The 14,172-nt window shown below is 39.5% G+C and overlaps 1 protein-coding gene and 2 non-coding genes across 3 annotated transcripts; 1 reads left to right on the top strand and 2 right to left on the bottom strand.

The window, feature by feature from the left end:
- The first annotated feature begins 4,695 nt into the window (after positions 1-4,695).
- Positions 4,696-4,767, top strand: Trnad-guc. The gene has a single exon. It is a non-coding gene; the product is annotated as a tRNA-Asp (tRNA).
- A 3,119-nt stretch (positions 4,768-7,886) lies between these two features.
- On the bottom strand, positions 7,887-8,366 carry LOC115213325. The gene has a single exon (XM_029782261.1). The coding sequence runs from the start codon at positions 8,364-8,366 to the stop codon at positions 7,887-7,889; it is 480 nt and encodes a 159-aa protein (XP_029638121.1).
- A 4,088-nt stretch (positions 8,367-12,454) lies between these two features.
- Trnad-guc lies at positions 12,455-12,526 on the bottom strand. Its single transcript has one exon. It is a non-coding gene; the product is annotated as a tRNA-Asp (tRNA).
- Positions 12,527-14,172: the final 1,646 nt, after the last annotated feature.

Below are 14,172 nucleotides of genomic sequence, written 5' to 3'. Positions count from 1 at the left end.
TTCCAGTGAGAATGCGATCGCTAAAGCCGTGGGAATGTCCATTAGTACGCTCAAGTACATCATCTGTTGCGATGTACTTACTCGTACTTTAAACTCTTCGGTTGCATATTTATGTGAATAAAATCGTTTTTCTTTGGAATAGAAAAAAAGTCTATCTTTATTTCTTCTTTTGCTGGTATCTTAAATTTAAGTTAAATCAGTGTTTCTCAAAGGGGAGGCCTATGGGATGGTCGGAGAAGTTTTTTTTAGAAAATTTGGTTTAAATGTTTGACAACTCAGCACCGTCCATTGGACGGTGAGCGTTTTGCTCGTATATATATATAACGGAATACCAAAAATGGGACAAGAACGCAAAGCATCCAGACAGTTAGATGATACAAAAAAAGGGACAACAAAGCATCCAGACAGACGATACAAAAAAAAGAAAGAAGGACGGGTCATTCAGAGTTTTCTTTCTTCAGTCGAGTTCCAGATTATCTTTGCAATTTCGGCTGGTTATACTTGAGATTGCTCCAATCTGGCCAACCCAAAGGAAAAACTAAATTAAGAGCACTAAAACCCCTGGAAGAAAGCAGCGAATGGTCCAGGAGATAGATGGTAAATGTTTTCATTTTTCATTCCCTTCGAGGTTTTATCCCTAATAGTGGTTTGAACTTTGGCTGTTCCTTCTAGCGTGCCAGGAATCCTATGACGGATACATACCTATTATGTGTTTAAATGCACACTGTACTTATATGAATAATGTATAAGCTATTGACTAATTTTCCTACACGCTAGGCCACTGGTAGTAAAGATTTCTAAAATCTTTATTACCCTGATATTATTATCAAATTTATACACATACATACATACATACATACATACTACATACATACATACATACATACATACATACATATATACATACATACATACATACATACATACATACATATATACATACATATACATACATATATACATATACATATACATATACATATATATATACTGATCTAACAGATGAATGCATGATCGTGTTATAGCAAGTATGAGTGTATATCTTTTAATATATAGATCAGTTTTCTCAGTTTTATATATACCCCACAAATATAATTTAATTCTCACTTCATTCCTATTGAACTTTATCTAAATTGTTATTTACTCTTTGAACTCTATTTATTTACTATTTATTACCCTAATTATATTTAGGGTAATGAATAATAAATAAATACTATATCTTGCCTCACAACTAAATTGTAACCCCCTCGCCTAGGCATATACCATTACTAATCATAAACAGTATTAAAACTAACGCACAAAATATCTAAGGGTATATATATTTTCTCCTTCTGAAGAGATTAAGGTCAGAAATATATTATTTTAATACTTAACTTTACTAAGCTTAACTGAAATAGCTGTAAGGAATAATGATCGATATTTTGCTCATCATAAACTCTTATTAACTTAAATATCTCCATTTTCTTATTCTTCACACACACACACACACACACACACACACACACACACACACACCCCATACACACACATTATATATATATAAATATGTATATATATTACATACGTATATGTATATATATATATACATATGTATGTATGTATATAAAATACAAAATGGAACAACAAAACATCCAGATAGACGATACAAAGAAAACAAGAACAGGTCATTCGAAGTTTCCTTTCCTCAGACAAGCACCAGATTATCTTTGCAATTTCGGCTGATTATACTTGAGATTGCTAATATCTGGCCAGCCCCAAGGAAAAACTAAGCTAAGAGCATTAGATTCCTTGGAAGAAAGCAGCGAATGTATACGAAAAACAAGGACGGAAAAAAAGGACAATGTTACACAAATACAAATACAATAAAAATAACAGGACATAACAATAGGTGTCTTTCGACTAAGGACGAATTGAATTAAGCTGGTGTGTGTGGAAATGAAGCCTTACGGCAGAGATACAAGATTTCACAAACACAGGGAAGAATATCGATGTTGCAGAAACAACGGCCAGACCAAAAAAGTTCCCCACTGCTGCATGAAAACCGATACTAGTCTGTTTACTTCCCTGCAATAAAGAGAATAAATACCAAACTTTAAAAGAAAATATGTACTGGAGGCGATTTCTTCGACGAAATCCTTGAAGGCGGTGCCCCATCAGGGGTGCAATCCAGCGTGTGAAACAATAAAAAATAATCATCTGTTATGTTTGTATATAAACAACAATTGCATGGATGTAACCCAAGATGTGTCTATAACCATATAGTCTGTAGAGTCACGAGCGTGGAGGCGCAATGGCCCAGTGGTTAGGGCAGCGGACTCGCGGTCATAGGATCGCGGTTTCGATTCCCAGACCAGGCGTTTTGAGTGTTTATTGAGCGAAAACACCTAAAAGCTCCACGAGGCTCCGGCAGGGGATGGTGGTGATCCCTGCTGTACTCTTTCACCACAACTTTCTCTCACTCTTACTTCTTGTTTCTGTTGTACCTGTATTTCAAAGGGCCGGCCTTGTCACTCTCTCTGTCACGCTGAATATCCCCGAGAACTACGTTAAGGGTACACGTGTCTGTGGAGTGCTCAGCCACTTACACGTTAATTTCACGAGCAGGCTGTTCCGTTGATTCGGATCAACCGGGACCCTCATCGTCGTAACCGACGGAGTGCTTCCATCCCAGAGTCACGAGCAAACAAAGATACGCTCTCGAGCCTCTCTTGACCTAGTACAACATCAAGACAGTGGCAGCTGGAGTCAGAGTGGGTCACCCCAACACTCGACTGGTATTCATTTCAGCTGAGTGAACTGGACAACGTGAAATAAAAATACCTTACTTAAGAACACAATGCGCCTCCTTGCATACGAATCGAAACCACGATCATAGGATTGTGAAAAGAACACCTTATCTATTACGCAACGCGCTTTTACAGTTTAGGTGTAGTTAACATTTTGGTGCTATCCAATTATATGATAATGCAGAAAGAATCTCTTGGGAAATTTCCTCAGTCTCATTCCCGGAAGTGGGTCGGTAGAAAATACGTTTGATATTTAGTTGCATTCTGAGTTCAAATTCCGCCGAGGTCGACTTTGCTTTTCATCCTTTCGGGGTCGATAAATTAAGTACCAGTTACGCACTGGGGTCAATGTAATCGACTTAATCCATTTGTCTGTCCTTGTTTGTCCCCTCTGTGTTTAGCCCCTTGTGGGCAATAAAGAAACAGATATTTAGAAACGATAGCTTACATCCTGAGATGAAAAACGGCCGATGTTGGTTGGGATGCGACGTACTGTGACACGTTCTCCGGCTAGAACTTTGCAGCATCTGCTACAAACCCGGGTGTCACCCTCAGTAATACAGAAGAGAGAAAAATTAATAAATACAGGGGCCTGGCCATCCACTATCAGTTTGTGCCGGTCGCTGTCGAGACGTTAGGTGTTCTAGGACAGTGCTCCGCAACCTTTTTTCACTTGCGGTACTCTTTTACTCTTTTACTCTTTTACTTGTTTCAGTCATTTGACTGTGGCCATGCTGGAGCACCGCCTTTAATCGAGCAACTCGACCCCGGGACTTATTCTTTTGTAAGCCCAGTACTTATTCTATCGGTCTCTTTTACCGAACCGCTAAGTAACGGGGACATAAACACACCAGCATCGGTTGTCAAGCAATGCTAGGGGGTCAAACACGCATATATATATATATATATATATATATATATATATATATATTATATATATATATACATATATACGACGGGCTTCTTTCAGTTTCCGTTTACCAAATCCACTCACAAAGCTTTGGTCGGCCCGAGGCCATAGTAGAAGACACTTGCCCAAGGTGTCACGCAGTGGGACTGAACCCGGAACCATGTGGTTGGTAAACAAGCTACTTACCACACAGCCACTCCTGCGCCTATATTCTTTTCAAAATTCGGCGGCACAACTGAATAAAAAATATAACTAAAAGTATAGGAGAAAAGAAATATATTCAGTTTACACTGCGGCACACCTAGCATCCTCTCGTAGCATACCAGTGTACCATATCGGTTGCGACGATACTACTGATTACCCCCACACAAAAAAGGACAACGACGGACCGTCTGAGAAATGAGCTCCGCGAGGTGGGGTGACTGATACTGCAGCGAGTGTCGCTGGCCATTCTCCCTGCGGCAACGTCATCGTGGTCATTACCACGAGACGCGGCTGAGCACACTATTTGTTCTTGGGTGAGCGGTATTTCGTCTGTCGCTACGTTCTGAGTTCAAAATCTGCCGAGGTCGACTTTGCCTTTCATCCTTTCGGGGTCGATAAATTAAGTACCAGTTACGCACTGGGGTCGATGTAATCGACTTAATACCTATGTCTGTCCTTGTTTGTCCCTTCTGTGTTTAGCCCCTCGTGGGTAATAAAGAAATAGGTATGTGGCCCATTGACCCCCTCTTCCGCTTTTTTTTATTATTATTATTTAAATGTCCTCATAAAATAAAAGCGCATTTATTAAAAATAACATAAAGACAATAAAGTAGTTGCCAAGTACTTAGGTATCATAACATTCCTATAACGTATCTCACACGTGAATGGAGTCATAATAGGTGACTAATACGATCTAATTCTACGCTCGAAAATAAATGGAAAAATAACATACCGAAGTAAGCTAATCTGCAGCAACTTATCAAAGGAGTTAAAATAGAAGCCACTGTCAGGCAATCCTCGGTAGTATAGTGGTAAGTATCCCCGCCTGTCACGCGGGAGACCGGGGTTCGATTCCCCGCCGGGGAGGCTGCTTTCCTTTTAATTCCATTAACTTTTTTTTTTCATTTTTTCTTGTATTACTCTTTATATATAATTTGGGTTAATTTTTAGTTCGATGGATAGAATATAACTTTCGCTATTTGTGCTTGTTCTCTGCGCTCTGAGTTCGAATCTCCTGAAGTCAACCTTGCATTTTATCTTTACCTTGCATTCTATCTTAACTTGCTGTAGTATATGAAAGGAGTTAAAATAGAAGCTTTCCTAGGTAGTATAGTGGTGTCCCCGCTTGTCACGCGGGAGACCGGGGTTCGACTCCCCACCGTGAAGGCTATTTAACTTTTTAAATTCCATTAATTTCTCATTTTGCTCTTCCTGTATTACTCTTTATATATAACTAGCAGTATCGCCCGGCGTTGCTCGGGTTTGTAAGGGAAATAACTATATAAGCATTTTTAGGGAGTTATAGCCAAAAGATAGCAAAAAAATGCATTAAAAATGGAAAAAAAATGATGGTAAATTTTTTTTTAAATCGTTGACTCATCGTAGACATTTTTAGAGAGTTACTTCCCTTATATAATAGCGAAAAATGCATTAAAATGGAAAAAAATGATGGTAAATTTTTTTTTAAATCGTAGACTCATCGTAGACGCGCGCTAATACTCAGAAGGGCTCGATATGAATCACGACTATAAGATACCCGGTTTTGGTTAAACTGCACCGCAAAATGTGGGAGTAGTTAGGAATCTAAATCATAGGAGACAGACACACAACTTCACTTTTATATATAAAGACTAGCAAACGCCCCCGCCCCCGCATCCACTGGACGGTGTAGGTTCGTGATAGAACTGAAGTCTAAAATAGTGTAATTCCGCATCTGTCTATACTTAAAATTGAGGGTTATTTGACATAGTTGAGACGTTTAAGATAAGTGGTATTCAAAAAGGAACGTGTTTTATTTGATATCAGGTATTATAAAGTGAAAATATAGAATAATTATTGTTCGGAATGCCGTTTGATTGACTGGGTGGCTGAAGAATCGGTACAAAAAAACATACACGACATTTCTATGGACACGAAGTCAATCTGTAAGTAATATGTTTAATTGCAATATGAAATTATCTGAGGCATCTGGGAAGCTGTGCATTGAAATGAAAAAATGCTTGACTTTAACAACGGGCATTTGTTGGAAGATTAACCTAACCTATCGTGAGAAGTAAATAAGCGCAATAAGGGCTAACCTGAAGAGGATTTCAACTCAACGGAAAAACTATTGGAGGGCTGCCTTGTAAACCACGTTTTTTGTTAATCTTTCGGGAGCGTAGTAGAAGAGATTGGCCAAGTTTCCAACTCTGGAACACCCCACGGACAGCTGTCCGTGTGAAAAGCATGGTTTACTGAGGTCCATCCCGACCACTTTTAGTGACTGACCTTGGGCTTTGTTAATGGTCATAACAAAGCTTAATCGAATGGGGCATTGGACTCTTTTCATTGCAAAGACGCAATCAATCGGAATAAGTGGAACTCGGGGAATAAAAGCAGACTCGCCAGTGCCTTTTCCTGTGATGATTGTGGCTTCAAGAACGGTATCCAAGATTTGCTTAACAGCCAAACGTGTGCCATTGCAAAGTCGAGTAGACTCCAAATTCCTCAAGAGTATAATAGGACAACCAAGTTTAAGGCTAAGTTTATGCAGTGGCGTAAAAAAAAAAAATCTCTCTTGTGAAACACGTTACTTGTGTTGGATCAATAACTGAATCAACCGAAGCGTAGCATCGCTCTTGGGTAGGAAATTGACAAAGCAGACATGTGTTTAGGGCTCGGACGGTGGCATCTGTTGGACCTAAGATGGCTCTTTCAGACATCCGTTCATGACTGATGTAATTAGTAGAGAGCTTGGGGTAAACTGTTGTGCATAGCTCCTCAGGAGACGTAGTTACTGATGATACTTATGTCAGCCAAACCGTTTACGTCGAGTGGTAAGCTCCCATTACCGACATCCAGTAACTTTGAAGTAAAGGAATTGCCATCGTCTTGTTGGTGGAGAATGGAACGCATGTTTATGGTTAACATTCTCGACTGGACACAGCACCAAAGATAAGAATCTTTAACACAATTCATCGGCTGGTGTGCCTTTTGGGATAATAGGAAGGGTTTGACGAAAGTCCCCAGTAAGTTTAGAGTTGGAGTGCAGGTCTTGTAGCGTTGTGTCGATTGCATTAAGTGCATTCTTGTGGGACATTGTTGCCTCATCCCAGACAATCAATTTGCATTTTTGAAAGACAACTACCTCATCAGAATTCTTGTTTATTTTGGCGGTAGGATTTTCAACATGGCTGATGTGAAGGGGAAGCTTAAATGTTGAATGGACTGTTCGGCCACCGTCTAGTAGTGTTGATGCTATTCCTGAAGACGTCATTGCAATGGCAGTCTGTCCACTTTGGCGAATTTTGGCGAAGGAGGTTGAAGAGAAATGTCTTTCCTGTGCCACCTAGCGCAACAAGGAAAGGGATGCCATCTGTAGTGTCTTCAAGCATTGTCAAAGTAGAATTATAGACAACAGCTTGTTCAGGATTCAAAAGTTTTTCTCTTTCTTCAACGTAGGATAGAAGCCTGGCAGCGTCGTAGCATGTCTCCTTAGTAAGTGCCGGTTACAAAGCGCCTCATTCTTTCTGTATGAGGATTCGACACAGTAGTTGTTCAAAGGACGACCACCTATTTCCAAAAGTGTATCTTCTAGGAGTATGCGGCCACAGTTGTACATTGCAGGTGTAAACTGTAAAATCATGTCTTTTGATGCGTAGCGAGATTGCATAAGGATATCCAAGCACATGCTGTCGCAATATTTCTGCCAGAAAGATTGTGGATTCGCAAGACTGCAGTACACCAGCATAACGGCGAAAAGTTTTCGAAGAGCAATGGGGGACTGCAACATTGATGCTTCTTGGCGGGCGTGGTCATAGTGGTCATTGTTATCAAGAAGATCTAATTTGGAGTAGGCTTCTTCGAATGTTGAACAAATATGGCCATTAACGGTACGAAGGTCTTAAAAGGAAGTTGGACCTTTGGCAACGTGCAACAGAAGACACAAGTGAAAGCATTCTGAGTTAAGCGGGTGAACTGTGTACACTCTTGAGAGGGCATCAGATTCACGCATCGAAGCATCCCTTTCTGAAATGCGTCCTCGCTTTCTTTTTTGCCATCAATGGGAAGATATTCCACGTGTAGAATGTAGGCAACTCGGCATAAAGAAGTCTTCTGGCAAAACAGTCTGAAGTGCAAAGTTCAAAGAATCTGGTCAGGGTCGTTCTTTGAGGCTGGTTTGCACAGTCAAGTATATTTTCTTGATTCAAGTACACCCATAGCCCATTCTCCAAATGGACATTGAGGTGAATAACTGCTGATTCATGTTCCTGGATCGGAAAACCGAATATGCGCCAAAATGCCTCATTAGTAGAGATATAGCGTCCAGTTTGAAAAAATGTGATCTCATCTGTGGCGGCTTCAGGGTCGCCGGCCTTAGCCAACTCAATAACTGCCCGATCGGCTCCCTTATGTACATACTTGCAGATGTATTGAATTGATTTCACAGAGTTGCAGAATTCAACGTTAATGTGGGCCGAAAACATTTTACAAGGCACCTTGTTATATGGTACCACCAAATGTTGTCAACATTCAATTCTTGACCACCAACTGTTTTTTATTATAGCCGTATGTCCACCCTCCTGCGGTGCCCTGCGACGGTATAAAAGATAGCCGTCATCACCAGTCTGGGTGCCATGAATTAGTTTACGTGGGTAACGCTTTGTACACCTTCCATTGTCCATACATTCAGACCTTGGATTTAGGTGGCCACACGGGCCATGGATCACGCTGGTTTTTACGATTTCAAAAAGGACTGGGTCATCTTGGGGATTTGGCAGTTCTGCACTGATAACGGGATCGATATCCGTTGACATGGGTTTGTTTTGAAGCCAAAGGAGGATATGGGCATGAGGGAGTCCTCTCTTCTACCATTCTACAGTGTACATAAAGCATCTTAATGGTCCAAAAACATATCCGTGTTTTATAACGTCCATCATTTTCATTAGCTTCAGATGAAACACTCTAGATGTGTTATCATGCCTCCTGGCGAGTACGCCAGAGTTCTACTTGTTGCGCTCTCTATGATGCTCTGGTGACTGCAGTAAAAGCAGTATTCCGAGCACTCTGGAGTTCTGCTTGTTGAGCTGTCTGTAATGTTCTTGTGACTGCAGTAGAAGCAGCATTGAGAGCATGCCGAAGTGCACAGTTTTCTTCTGCCTCGCTTACTCGCAAGGATCGCAAAATGGAAGGATTTTTTTGTTTTTCTGCCAATGTGACTTTTGTTTTTTCGAGGCATCCTATCGAAAATCTGTAACTGAATGCAAACTGGAAAACTTCAAATGGGATATGGGATCCGGCAATATGCGATGTTGACCGATAAAGAAGCAAAATTTGTGGATGAATGAGCTACCAGAATCGAACGAATAGTGCTTTTTTTAAGAATGTAACCGATGAATTTGATCTGTAAAATTCTTAAAGATGATGAGAATTTGCCAAAATATCGTTCAATCATGCTTATTGATACAAAAATTACTCGTATTTTGAAATGTTGATACTAATATTCCTTCTTCATGAAATGGAATTAAAGAATAAATAATAGGCATGTACGTGTCAAATCGAGACACGCAGAAGTCGAAAAATACCGCTCATTTTTTTGTCTTCTATAAGAAAATGTTAGCTAAAGTTTTAGATATTTGTCACCCAAATTTCCACGTTCAATTACCTATCAATTTGTCGTTTTCTACTGTCAATTGAATTTTGCTGAGGGAAAATATTCACATGGTTGATTGATCGCCAATTAGTACCATTTCTTCGTTAAAGTTAATATTTTATTTCATTTTTACTTATTCAAAAGAATTGCCTTGTCTTCTTACTCTTTTGTGTCAGCTTATTTATTAAACACAGAATGAAATACCTGCATGCACGTATTCGATTACCGTTCATTCTAGAATGATATCGACTTTCACTGCAATCATATATGTTCTTTCTCGAAATTTAACCAGTGCACTCACTGTGACTTCTTTTACATACGAGGGGCGTTCAATAAGTAATGCCTCTGACCCACTTGCCTTTGTTTGATCTAGCTGAAATTTTGCATGTGCAATTATTTATATCTCTATAGAGTAAGTGGCAAATTACAGCTCTGAACTAATTGTGGTTTCTGATTTACAGGTGTTTGAACTGAGTCAAGTGTGAAACGGAGCCTGTTGAGTGTCGTGCAGTGATGCGATTTTTGTATTTGAAAGGACGCACACCACGGGAGACTTTTGACGAAATAAAAGTAACTTATGGTGATGATGCCCCATCATATGACCTTGTAAAACGCTGGCATCGTGAATTCAAACATGGTCGGAACTTTGTGGAAACAGCTCCCAGATCTGGTCGCACCCCTTCTGCCATTGATGAGGCATCTGTCCATCAAGTTGAGGCTGCCATTTTGAAAGATCGACGCATAACTATTCGCCAAATAGCCCATGAGGTCAAGATTAGTACCGGGTCTGTGGAAACTATCATTCATGACCATTTGCATATGCAAAAGGTGTCTGCCAGATGGATTCCCAGGTTGCTCACACTTTTCCAGAAGCAAGAACGCGTCGAGTGCTCGAGGATGAATTTAGGGATGTGCCAAGAAGATGAGTCAAAATTTTTCAAAAGACTGATTACACAGGATGAGACCTGGGTCCATCACTATGATCCAGAGACCAAAGCCCAGTCAATGCAGTAGAAGCGCCATGACTCACCTCCTCCAAAGAAGGCAAGGGTGCAGCCCTCCGCTGGCAAGGTCATGCTCACAGTCTTCTGGGACCAGGACGGAGTAGTGATGACAGATTTCCTGGCAAAGGGTACCACAATTACAGGAGCCTATTATGCTTCACTTTTGAGGAAATTAAGAGAAGCTATCAAAACCAAGAGGCGAGGCAAGATCAGCAAAGGCATCCTCCTCTTGCAGGACAACGCTCCGGTCCACAACTCGCGTGTCGCCAGATCAGAAGCACAGGCATGCGGCTATGAACTCTTCCCCCATCCCCCTACTCTCCTGACCTTGCACCCTCTGATTTTCACCTCTTCCCAGCCATGAAGTTGTTTTTGAAAGGAAAGCGTTTCCCAGATGATGCAGCCTTGATTTCTGAAGTCACGTCGTGGTTGGAGGACCAAGCTGGGGTCTTCTACGAAAACGGTCTCCAGAGCTGCATCAAACGATGAGAGAAATGCGTAACTCTGGGTTGTTCCTATGTAGAAAAAGACTAATAACTGTGCCAAGTTTCGTTGCTCTACTGCTATGGGAAGTTACATCAATACATCAAATTTGAAAAATTTCACTTAATTTTGAATATTCAAAAAGTGCAGCCAAATAGAAAAGATCCAAAAACTTTGTCAAAGGAACTAAAATAATAATAATAATAACAACAACAACAATAATAATAATAGCGCCCAGAGAACGCAAACTTCTGTCAAAACAATACCAATGTCCTCTCAACGATTAGCTAGAGATGATTTTTAAAATGAGAATACCGTAAATCCTCGAGTATAGTCTGCCCTTGAGTATAATACGCAGGGGATTTTTAGGGGGCTGTACCTCTGAAAAACCTAAACATTGTGTATAATACGCACCCCTTCTCTAACTTGAGTCAAGGAGGTCTATATAACGTCCTTGCTTTGTAAAAATGTATACGGTAACGTCCTTTATTATTGCCTTCTTGCCTTCTTTATCTTTGGCATCTGTTTAATTTCATCTTTATTTCTTCTCCATAACCTGGCATTGCTTTCGTCAACATCAAATTTTCTTCTGGCGGCCCTATTACCATGCTCTTCAGCATATGACATAACTTCAAGTTTAAACATAGCTGAATAAGATCTACGGAGCATTTTATGGGCATGTAATGTATAAAATGTTTTATTGGAGATTAATGTACAGGTTTAAGTCCCGCTTATAAAAAACCCTAGTAAAGACTCACAGTAGTTCAAACATTTAATACTGGTATTTAATTAAGTATCTATTGTTTGCCACGGTAATGATGCAAACTGCCAATATAAACAGCAGGATGAACTATTTAGCGCTAAACTATTAAGCACAATTCGTGCTTAATTAAGCCAGCAGCACCTAGTCGAAAAAACACTTCCGCGTATTCGTACTACAATAATGGTGATGTTCTTAACTGTTATATGGGAATGTAAATATGTTAACAATTTGTTTTTGTTACATTTTTTTCTGTATTCTGAATACTTTTATTTTAATAAATGTTGCTTACTGCAAGTTATGGATGATTTTTTTATGACTTCATTGCTTTCAGGCTTAGCTTAAGGTATTTTCGCGCCCGACATCACAAAATGCGTCTGAATAAACATTGCCGGACAGCAAATAGATACTCGGACATTGCTTAGAAAATATTTTTCAATTTTAAACTCGTATATTATATGCACTAGGGATTTTGACCTTTAAATTTTTGGGGGAAAAATACGGATTATACTCGAGGATTTACGGTATCTTAGCGAAGGCAATGAAGCTGAAAAGAAGATGAATATAAAATGTTTGTTTTCAGTTGATAAAGTAAGACAATCCCCGAGTATAACCATACTTGTTTCCACACGATTTCACTTCAAAATCATACGAAACAAATACTAATAGAATAGCCTCCCCGGCGGGGAATCGAACCCCGGTCTCCCGCGTGACAGGCGGGGATACTTACCACTATACTACCGAGGAACAGCTGCGAACGTCGTTTATTTTAGCCACTTTGTTTAGCTGCTTAAGATTACCTGTTTTATTGCGCTGTTGACTGCGTGCATTGCCTGTTTAGCATACAGCAGCTAACATCACGAACATCCTGTTCAATAACTCTCACGGCACAATCACCACCGGTTATTCGTTTATTTCTTTATTCGTTTAACTATTTGTTTATTTCTTTCTTTCTCTCTCTCGCACACGCGCGCGCAGACACACTAGTCGTACTGCCTCTTGTTATCGGAGCGTTATAAAGTTTACACTCTGCGTATTTGTGTGAGTTCTCGTTTGAGCTGCTGTTTTCTCTGACATACCTCGTGTCTATCTATCTATCTATCTATCTATCTATCTATCTATCTATCTATCTATCTATCTATCTATCTATCCATCTATCTATCTATCTATCTATCTATCTATCTATCTATCTATCTATCTATCCATCTATCTATCTATCTATCTATCTATCTATCTATCTATCTATCTATCTATATCTCTTTTACTCTTTTTTTTTATCTTTTACTTGTTTCAGTCATTTGACTGTGGCCATGCTGGAGCACCGCCTTTAGTCGAGCAACTCGACCCCGGGACTTATTCTTTGTAAGCCTAGTACTTATTCTATCGGTCTCTTTTGCCGAACCGCTAAGTGACGGGGACGTCAACACACCAGCATCGGTTGTCATGCAATGCTAAGGGGACAAACACAGACACACAAACATACACGCACGCATATATATATATATAGGATCTTTTCAGTTTGAAGGCCAGATTTTCTTAGTTAACTAAACAATTTGAAACTTCGTATACTGGTAGAATGTGTCAAAAGAAAACATAATTGTAAACCAAAATGAAAACGGAATTGTAATTTCTAAGTTTAACGTTGTTTAAAAATTCGAATTTTAACCAATGATATTCTTTCTTTCGACCTCATATTATTTACTGCTTCTCAAAATATTGTTACTGTGACGTAAACAGCTATTTTGTGACGTAGTTAACGTAAACATGTAAATAGACCTAGAGATTCGTTTGTGACGTAAACATCCGCTCATTGGCATCGTACACAGCTTTTTCAGTTCCCTAGAATTATATTTCAAAGAAAATAAAAAGAAAAAGATTCATACGCATAAATATCCATCCTTAGACATCAGAAAATGAGTGTTTAAATTATTTTCCATTGTTTGCATTGCTTACACGCACACACATACATACATACACACATACTAAAATTACATCGTTGGAGCAGTAATTTATTTATGTATTTTTTGTTATACAATTTATTTTAAAGCTGAATCCCTATCCTGCCATTAACCCCTTTCTTATAAAATAGTTGAAGAATCTGGGGTGTAGGTATTGGGCCAGTATTGGAACTTTTAACTTCTTGCTCTCTATCTTATGATCTCCGAAATTTAAGAATCTTGTGTTAACTCGGCTCTTATTATTTACTCTGACTCTGCCACCACCTCAATGCAAAGACTATCAATATCAGAATCATCTTCACAACCACCACTACAACCATTACTACAACCTAGAATGCCACCACCACAACCATCTTCTGCAACCACAACCCCAAGATCAATACCAGCATCATATTCAAAATCACCAATTTCACCACCACTACACTCTGCAATGTC

This window comes from Octopus sinensis, linkage group LG6 (genome assembly GCF_006345805.1).
Source record: "Octopus sinensis linkage group LG6, ASM634580v1, whole genome shotgun sequence".
NCBI lineage: Eukaryota > Metazoa > Mollusca > Cephalopoda > Octopoda > Octopodidae > Octopus > Octopus sinensis.
The sequence above is the reverse complement of the archived record's forward strand: the minus strand, read 5'-3'. Positions and strand labels throughout refer to the sequence as shown.